This window comes from Petaurus breviceps, unplaced genomic scaffold, assembly GCF_028583685.1.
Source record: "Petaurus breviceps papuanus isolate PSGF00001 unplaced genomic scaffold, PetGlider_PUasm1.0 182, whole genome shotgun sequence".
NCBI classification, from domain to species: Eukaryota; Metazoa; Chordata; class Mammalia; order Diprotodontia; family Petauridae; genus Petaurus; species Petaurus breviceps.
The window spans coordinates 6623798-6633372 of NW_027185786.1; the positions used below are offsets into that span (position 1 = coordinate 6623798).

A 9575-nucleotide genomic window follows, 5' to 3' on the forward strand; every position below is an offset into this window, starting at 1 on the left:
CCACACCTGGGGAGCCCATCGAGGTCAGTCACCTTTACTTCCAAAGGCTATCCCTCACTCCCAGGAGATACCTGGATTTGAGGCAAATGCAGGATCTCTGGAAATATGCTGATATTGTTGGAGTGTGCAACAAGAGCATGCAGTTGTTTACAGTTTGCAATGGTTGTAGGAATTGTCTTCAGCTTGTTGCCACTCAGGTTTAGCTCCTCCAAATGCTCCAACTTGTTCAGTTTGCTGAAGATAAAACAATACAATAAGATTTCTGTGCATCCCCGTCTCTACACTCACATGCCCCTTGTCTCTGACCTCCATTACTGCAGTTGCCTCCTAATTGGTCTCCCTCACTTGCTCTAATTCATCCTCCACACATTTGCCAAAGTGAAATTTCTAAAGCCTTTATCTAATCATGTCAATCTCCTGTTCAATTATTGCCTCTAACATAAATAGAAACCCCTCTATCTGGCATTTAAGGCCCTTCACAGTCTGGCTCCAGCCTGTCCATGAAACTAACCTACTGTCTGTTTCTCATACATGGTATTCTATCTTCTATAGACACACTTGCTATTGCAGAGGCTATCCTCTTCACCCGAAATAGACATCCTTCTCATCTCTGCTTCTCTCCAGGGTCACCTTTCCTGATTCCCTACAGTTGCCAGGACACCCTTCCTGACCCTGAGTTTATTTATCTAAGTACAGGGTGTTTGTCCCACAGAACATAAGTACTGAGGGCAGGGATTGTTTGATTGTCTGAGCATCCATAACACCCATTAAATACAGTCCCTTAAATGTAGCAGGAGCTTAATCTTTGTTGAATGATCATGTAAAAATTCCTAAATTTTCTTTTATCAAATTTTTAAACATTTTGAAAAGATCATACACTAAAGACAGCATCTAACCAACCTCCTCATTTTATAGATGAAGAACTGAGGCCCAGAGGGGTTGAGTGGACCTTGTCTAGGGATCAAACAGATTGTAAATGGCAAAGTTGGAATTTGGACTCAGATTCTATAAACTCAAGGTCAATCTCTTTCCATGATTTCTTCCAGCACTTATTAACAGACAGTTTAAATCAACATTAAAAAACAGTAAGTCTCTTAAGTCATTTTAGAAGTACCTGAAAATTTTTGCCTCTCCAGTATTTGCTAGTTAGCTGTCTCCTTTCTTCTATCAATTATTCTTTCCCTACTTTCTGGAAAACATCTACATCCTCCTTAACAAGTATGAAAGAATTAATTTCTTACACCATTACATTGACTATATCAGAGTCCTGAGCAATCTTATATTCAAAGGTCACTAAAGAACTCTTTCAGATTTGGAAGCTGCTAGTTCTAGAACAGAATAACTGTTCCCACATAGGATGGAGAAAATAGAAGCAAATGATCTCCATGAGACAACAAGAAATATTTTTTAAAAGTGAAAAGATTGGGAAAAATAGAAGAAAATCTTCAAAAGGTTAAAAAATTCCTGTTTCTATTGCCAACGAAAGTACAATGAATAAATACAAAGTGTTTTGTAAAACAGTGATGGGGTGGGGGGGAACTCTTTAATTCATTAAATTAATTTAAAAGAACTTTTAATTAATATTATAGAGAAGCCTTTAAAAGCCCAGTGTTCTTAGAATATTAAGAAATAAAGGAATGGGGTAGTTAGGAATTAAACAAACATCATGAAATTTCACCCAAGATATTAATGTTTCTATCCAATTGTTATTAACCTTTAAATCTATGACAATGCAAAACACCCTCTTTGAGTTAGGCACTAGAAGACTGTACTTTTGCCACCCAGCCAGAGAACTCAAAATGTCAATGGTAGTCATCTCAGCATAAATTCTAAACCCTGAAAACACAGTAAGGAAGTGTAATCACAAGCAAAGAAGTAGTTAACACCTTGTTTCAACTACTGAATTAATACAGAAATAGTTAACACCTTGTTTCAGTTCCTGATTGTATCAAGTATTAAGATTCAGAACTTGTGAATCCCACAACTGTGAACCCTAGAACTCATGAACTCCTGCAACAGAAAGGGGAGCTAATGACCATATATAAGGAGAGGCCCAGGCTGGAGAGAGCAGAACTGAGAAGGGAGCTCTTGTGGTAGGGGAGAAAACTTGTGGTATCCTGGAACTCTCTTTGTCTGTGTTGATATTTGCTTGTGATACTTTGTACAGAAGCCCTGGGACCTTACTACAAGCTCTGAAAGAGAATTTTCTGGTTGTCTGTTTACAAAAGTCTTGGAGGAGGGATTTGGAGGTCCTGTGACTACTGATGATTGTGTTGAGTTCTCAGACCTTGTTTATGGGTCTATGTTGATGATTTGTGTTGAGTTCTTGGACCTTGTTTGTGGGTTCCTGCTGATTTCACAGGCAGACAGTCAATTGATGATGGTGTCAGCAATGTGTTTGAATGTTGTTTTGGCTCTGCTAAGCTTTGTCTTCCCAGAAACTGGAACTGTGAAGGACTTGAGGTGGACTGGACATTGTCCAGCTTCTTGTGCAGTTCCTGTTGCATGTTAAAGTTCACAAAGAACTGAGAGCTGTCTGCCTCTGAACCCAGGTGGCAGTTGGACTGATAAGGGCAAGAGCTGGGACCATGGAAGAGGAACAATGGAAGCTGAGAGCCTGCCTCAAGACAAGAGGAAAAGGCCTCTCCTTGGGTATTTAATGCAAACTGAGAAAATCAAGACTTACTTTGGCCTAGGGGTAGAGAACTCTGACCTTTATATTTAGATGATTGAGTTAAGGACTTCTCCAATTAAGAAGAAGACTTTGTGATTGAAGAGATTAAGACAATGTGACCTAGGGGTGGAGAACCTTGACCTTTGTATTTTGTGTCAATTAAGGAGACTTGCCTCCTTAAGGATAATTGATTTAAGGACTTACTAAATGATTGTGTTACTAAATGAATGTTATCTTTTACTTAAAACTCTGTGACCACTTTGGTGAAAACTACCGTGTTTCCCCGATAATAAGACACTGTCTTATTATTTTTTTGGACAGAAAAACACCAGAGGGCTTATTTTCAGGGGAGGGCTTATTTTAATGAACATTGACAGCAATTTTAATAAACAGGTAAATGTGAACAAAAAAATGTACCTTTATTCAATAAGCAAATCACTGGGGAAGAACAGGATGACGCACTCACTGCTGCAGCTCTGATTGGATGTAGCTCGGAGCGCAGCATGCGTTTCACGGGGGGGAGGCGGTGCATACAGAGGGTACCGTAATGTAGCGTGTAGCGCAGGGGATCACCTTCAGTAGCAATCTCAACAGGGCTTATTTTAGAGGAATCTTACACAGTAAGGGGAGGGCTTATTTTCGGGATAGGTCTTATTATCGGGGAAACACGGTATATGGCCACTTTAGTGGTAAGTTGTGAAGTTATAACATTGTGAATGCTGTATTTTGATTTCTGTGAGTGTTTTGTCTTAGTTTGTTACTGAATAAACAAAGAGTTCACTATACTGTGTAATCAAAATCTTAAAAGCTGTTCACAGCAGCAGTCCCCTGGAAAGCTGCTCATGCTTGGCTTTACAGACAGTTATCGACCAGTCTGTAAAATGTAATATTTATGTTGCCTCTACAGACAAAAAGAAACACTGCATGTATTCACCTGGCTGGGAAAGTCTGTAGCTGGTTGTTCGCAAGATGCAGGATCCGGAGATGCGGGTGTCCTGCCAGGACAGAGATACACTGGTCTGTCAGCTGGTTATTGGTCAGATAGAGTAGCTGCAGCATACTCAGACTCTCTTCCCCAGTACAAGCCGAAGGCAGAGACTCTAGACTGTTTGCAGAGGCATTCAGGTACCTGAGACTAACAGAGGAGTCAAAAGTTATCAAAGGGAATATATATGTAGTCATTTTCACTGAGTGCATTGATTACCTTAAAAATGGGAGCTTTAGAAATTACTTCATGCTTTCAGAGGGTAGCTGGGTGGTACAGTGGATAGAATGCTGGGCCTGGATTCAGGAAAACTCATCTTCCTGAGTTCAAATATGACCTCTGACACTTCCTAGTGACCCTGAGCAAGTCACTTAGCTCTACTTACATCAGTTTCCTCATCTGTGAAATGAACTGAAGAAGGAAATGGCAAACCACTCCAGCATCTCTGCCAACAACCCCAAAGAGAGCCATGAAGAGTTGGACTGAAAAATGACTGAACAACATGCTCACAGAAGAGCATTTGGTCTTCCTTTCTTTTCTTTGCCAAGGTTCTATTTTTATTCCTCTTCTCTTCAACACCTGTGCTTTCTTCTTTGGCAATCTTGTTCCCACCAATGGTATTCAAGGCCTTTGCTCCAACTACTCCCCTTGAGCCACATCTGACTGCTTGCTATTCCCTAGACACAACCCTGTGCTTCCTCATTTCTGAAACATTTTTGGTACCTCTTTCCCTACCTGAAAACATACTCACCCACCCACCAATTTCTGTTAAAAACACATATTGCACAGCCTTTAAGGCCCATTGCAGCCACCAGCTTCTCTCACTCTGTCCTTCTGGGCTCCTAGAGCATGTTACTTGCACTTCTCTTAAGACACATTCAGGACCATTTATGCATGTGTCTTTGGGAGAATGAGTACTGTGAAGTCAAGCACCATCATTTCACTCATTTTTCAAACCACTCGATCATATATTGTACAAAATAAAGGTTTCATATTTGGAAAAAAAATCCCAAGTATTATATCCTAGTACAAATACTTATTATGGGGCAGCTAGGTGGTACAGTAAATAGAGCACCACACTGGAGTCAGGAGGACCTGCCTTCAAGTCTTTCCTCAGATACTTAACACTTACTAGCCGTATGACCTTGGGCAAGTCACTTAACCCCAATTGCCCAGCCTTCCCCCCTCCAGAAAGCAAAAAACAAAAACGAAAACAAAAAAAAAATCAAGAAAGCCCCAAATACTTATTAAAAGATATCCTTATGTTAAGATTTCTCATGTTTTCCTAAGAAAATCTAACCACTTATTTTTAAGGCAGAGGAATATTAAATACTTAAAAGGATGTGTGTAAGTAAAGAATGAGTTAGGTGCTCTCCTGTGGCTTTGTCAGTCTCGGCATTAGTTTTCCCATTTCTAAAATGACACCACCATCCTGCATCTGGGAGGGACACTTTTGCTGCTGTTGGCTCCTGTGATTTTACTGCAGAATGGAGGGGACTTTGAGCAGGGAACTCCTTCTATCAGTTTCTATCCTCCAACAGGGGGAGAGCAATAATCCTCTCCATAAATTTATATTTCAAGGACCAATAGCTTTTTTGTGGGAGACTTCCTCTGCCAGCTGTTCACATCACAATGTCAGAGTTTTTAAGGTAACAATGTAAAGGAAAGCTCTAACAATAATCAACAGAACTGACTAAAGAGAGTATCAGAGCTTACATGGCAACCCAACAATGAATTCAGCTAACTTATTCTTGTCTAGAGAGGGCAGGTACTATGTCAAGGATAGTAGTACTAAAATTGCTTCCTTTCCTTTTCTTTGAAAGAAACCATACTTATTACCTGTGATGACATTTTAGCATATGCAAGTAACTGACTGATCACACTCCCCCTACCCTCACTCAGGATGTGGACTACTGCCTCATAAAAACACTGACATATTACCACTGGCAATAAAGCCTCTAAAACAAGGCAGACAGTCACACAAATAGAGTCATAATCTCTAACAGTTCCAAAGGTCACTTTCACCATAGGTGCAAGTTAATACAGCTTACTCATCCAAAGATTTTGTCCTCCACAAAAGCCCATTTGTAGTGCTTACTTTAAGGCCTTGGAGAAGAGGGTGTCTGGCAGCCTGGTGAGTAAATTATGCTGCAGATCCAAGACCTCCAGAGGAATGTGTTCCAGAAGGACTGGAAGGTTTTGTACATGGTTGTGTCCCACCATCAGTTTCCTAAGACTCAGACTGCTCAGAATCCTAGGAGGGGAGAAAGTCCAAAGGAACAAATAAGAAACTTAACATTTCTTGCTGAGTCTTAGAAAGGAAATTTCTACAATACTGGATCTGTCCTAAACACTTATTTAATAAAATCAGGAAAATAACAGGATATGATATCAGATGCCAAAAAAGAGCATCTCTAATGCAGTGCTAACTAACCACCAGAAGAAGAACATGACTGTTTAGGGAGAAGGGAATTAATGAAAATAGCAAATATAAGACAGATCTGAACTATATCTTATTTTCTACAACAAAACCACTCTGGATTGCAAATCTAAAAAGAGACTTCTGCAAGTTTCACTTCAAACACACAGTTGAAGCACAACATTTTGCTTCAATTTTAAGATTACTATCCTGAAGAACATGTGGAGAAGACCACAAACCTGGGAAAAGATGGTTTAGTGGCATTTTAAAGAACATATGTGTATGTAAATATATACATGTATATAGATAGATACATAGATATAGATGGATAGATACAGATATTTATTTATAAAAACATACATATAGGGGTAGCTAGGTGGCGCAGTGAATAGAGCACCGGCCCTGGAGTCAGGAGGACCTGAGTTCAAATCTGGCCTCAGACATTCAACACTTACTAGCTGTGTGACCTTGGGCAAGTCACTTAACCCCAATTGCCCTGCCCTTCCCCCTCCAAAAAAACCCCACCATATTTTATATATATATATGTATGTATGTACCTAATGGGGACTTCTGTTAGAAGATTATAGCTCATATCCAGCACCTCAATCTTCTTTGATTCACAGACCCAGTCAGGAACATACTCTAATTGATTCCTAGGAAAACACACAATTAAAAAGGCATCATTTGTAAAAACTAGTAGAAATGGAAAGACACTCAAGTCCTACTTAGATACCTCATCATGGTGTGAAGGCGAACCTTGGATTTTCCAGATGCTTCCCCAAAGCATAAACTCTAGCTGTTTTTACCAGGCTGAGTGATAAAATTGTTTCTCATCCAGAGCCCAGCCTAGGGAAGCCTGAAAAGGCTCATCACCAGGGGAATGGCCACTCATCCAATCAGAAACTGTTATTTGTGTTGATCAAAAGAGTACCCAAATCAATGAAATCGCAGATTAAAAAAAAAAAGTTTAAGTAGAAAAGGACAGTAATAAATAATTTCTAAAAAATATTCAGACTATTGATGATAATTGTTCTTAGGAGAAAGAGCAATGAACTGCAAACTGAGGACATCTACCTTATAAAAAATACTTTGTAAGTATTACATATGTGTTATAAATTTGTGAAAGGTAGTACCAGCCAAATTTACTCAACTGTTTGCCTACTGTATTCCCAATGTGATGTTACTTGACAATCTTTGTCCTCAAAAAGAAAGTGTATAAATGAAAATCATCTTGTTACAAGATAAAGAAAGAAAACCATCACAAAGCTATATCACAGAAAATGATAGCAGAACACTAGTTAATTTTTTTCTCTAATGGAGGCCCAAAACTCCTCCGTACAGAAGTTATTGCAGACTCAAGACTAAAGATTTTGAGTCTGTCTCTATGCCATGTGATCTTAGATCCATCCATAAGCCTCTAAGTACTTTTAAGAGCCTCTTCAGAACAATAAGGAAAATAAGACTGACCTATCAGATTAACTCACTGTATTCCAAAACATGAAAAACAAACAGAACCCTCTCGCCCCCCAGTGCAATACTTTCTCCACAACTTAAGAATGTTCTTTAAAGGGAAGATGGGAGTACCTTCTTATTCTCATTCCATGACTATGTAAGTTGGGCTTTTGGTCATAAGACAGAGGCAGCACAGGGGGTGAGAAAGGCAGCTAGAGTTGGAGTAAGAAGGTCTGGCTTCAATCTTTGCACCACTACTAACTACCTGTGTGACTTCACTTCTATGGGCCTTCATCTGTAAAATGAGGGGAGGGCAGTAAGTTGCCGGACACCCCAGGACATGAGCTCTGCCTCTGAAGCTGATAATATGAGTTATTCACATTATCTTTGACATATACTATCTCTGGACAATCCAGGGCTTTTTCAAAGTTCCAGACCAGAAGGGATCATGGGAAGGGATTTAAAAACCAAAATGGCACAAACACACAAAATATTAAACTCAAAGCCCCTGAGTCAAATAAATGCCTCCCCCAACCCAACCCAGTCCAAGTAACTCTAAGACTCAATAGGCAAAGGATAAAATTGTCAACAGAGGGGGAATGAATCTTTTCAATCTCAGAATAATTCCTTTGTTCAGAGCAAACTATAGTAGTCTGTGACTTAAAGAACTGTTGGCTCGGGCTTCTTTTTCCAATACATATACTCTGAACCAAAGGAGCAAAAACCCTTCAAGTGAGAACCATTCCTTTTTAGAGCTCCCACCCCCAGGGCATCAAAACACTTCCATGTGTTTGCATGTCCATTCCCTGAAGGAGTTCATGCAGTTTTTATATAAGGTCCCCCTAAGTAACAAATTCATGCAAAGCTATCTCCCTCTCCCTCCAGGTGCATACTTACCTAGAGAGTTCTAAGGAGGTAAGCAGGCTAGGCACTGGATAAACATTCACTGTGGTCAGCCCTAGTCAAAAAGGAAGCAGAATCATCATTGAAGCTAAGGCAAAGCAAAGTGCAGATTCACAGTCAACCCAGAAGGGAACCTCTAAGACAGGTGTTCTCAATCTGCAATCTGTAGCTTCTTGTTAGCAAGATTTTAATACCATGGTTCCCCGATAATAAGACCTATCCCGAAAATAAGCCCTCCCCTTACTGTGTAAGATTCCTCTAAAATAAGCCCTCCCCCGAAAATAAGCCCTATTGAGATTGCTACTGTAGTGAAGGTGATCCCCTGCGCTACACGCTACATTACGGTACCCTCTGTGTGCACCGTTCCCCCCCACTGGTGAAATGCACGCCGCGCTCCAAGCTGCATCCAATCAGAGCTGCAGCAGTGAGCGCATCATCCTGTTCTTCCCCAGTGATTTGCTTGCTGGCGCCATTGAGAGCAGTGCCGTGGAGGAGAGCTGAGGCAGGACAACATAAGCCCTCCCCTGAAAATAAGCCCTCTGGTGTTTTTCTTTCCAAAAAAAAAAATAATAAGACAGTGTCTTTTTATCGGGGAAACACGGTAACTGTATTTCAATAGAATTGGCTTCCTTTGTAACTGTAATTTATTTATGTAGGAACACAGTTTGGAGACGGGGCCCACAGGTTTCCCTGGGCTGCCCAAGGGGTCCCATGTGAAGGCACCAAGGGATGCCTTTCAGGAAGGGCTGGCCTACATGGCTTGCAAGCTCCCTTCCCACTCAGAAAACACAACTCTCCCCTCTAAACTTCCCTCGAGGGCAGCTAGGGGGCACCAGGCCTGGAGGCAGGAAGACTCCTGAGTTCCAATCTGGTACAAAACACTTGCTAGCTGTGAGACCCTGGGCAAGTCACCTCATTCTGTTCCCTGCAGTCTCCTCATCTATACAATAAGCTGCTTGGCCAAGAAAACCCCGAATGGGGTCACAAGGAGTCAGACATGACTGAAAAACGATGGAACGACAAGAGTGCTAGGGCAGCCCCTGGCTCTCCCCACCGCTGCCTGAGCATTCTCTCTAAAGGCGTGTGTCTGACCAGACCTGACCTCTTAGTGACCACAGAGTGGCAGCCCCTGGCTCTCCCCA

At 41.0% G+C, this 9575-nt stretch overlaps 1 protein-coding gene across 1 annotated transcript in view; it reads right to left on the reverse strand.

The window, feature by feature from the left end:
• The window catches only part of PHLPP2 (PH domain and leucine rich repeat protein phosphatase 2), a 112244-nt gene that overhangs the window by 21515 nt on the left and 81154 nt on the right, over positions 1 to 9575 (reverse strand). The window contains exons 10-14 of the mRNA XM_069087702.1: positions 8428 to 8488; positions 6636 to 6731; positions 5758 to 5913; positions 3609 to 3809; positions 72 to 234 (exon numbers count right to left, since the gene is read on the reverse strand). Of these exons, the coding sequence (XP_068943803.1) occupies positions 72 to 234; positions 3609 to 3809; positions 5758 to 5913; positions 6636 to 6731; positions 8428 to 8488 (677 nt within the window). The remainder of the gene's footprint in view (positions 1 to 71; positions 235 to 3608; positions 3810 to 5757; positions 5914 to 6635; positions 6732 to 8427; positions 8489 to 9575) is intronic.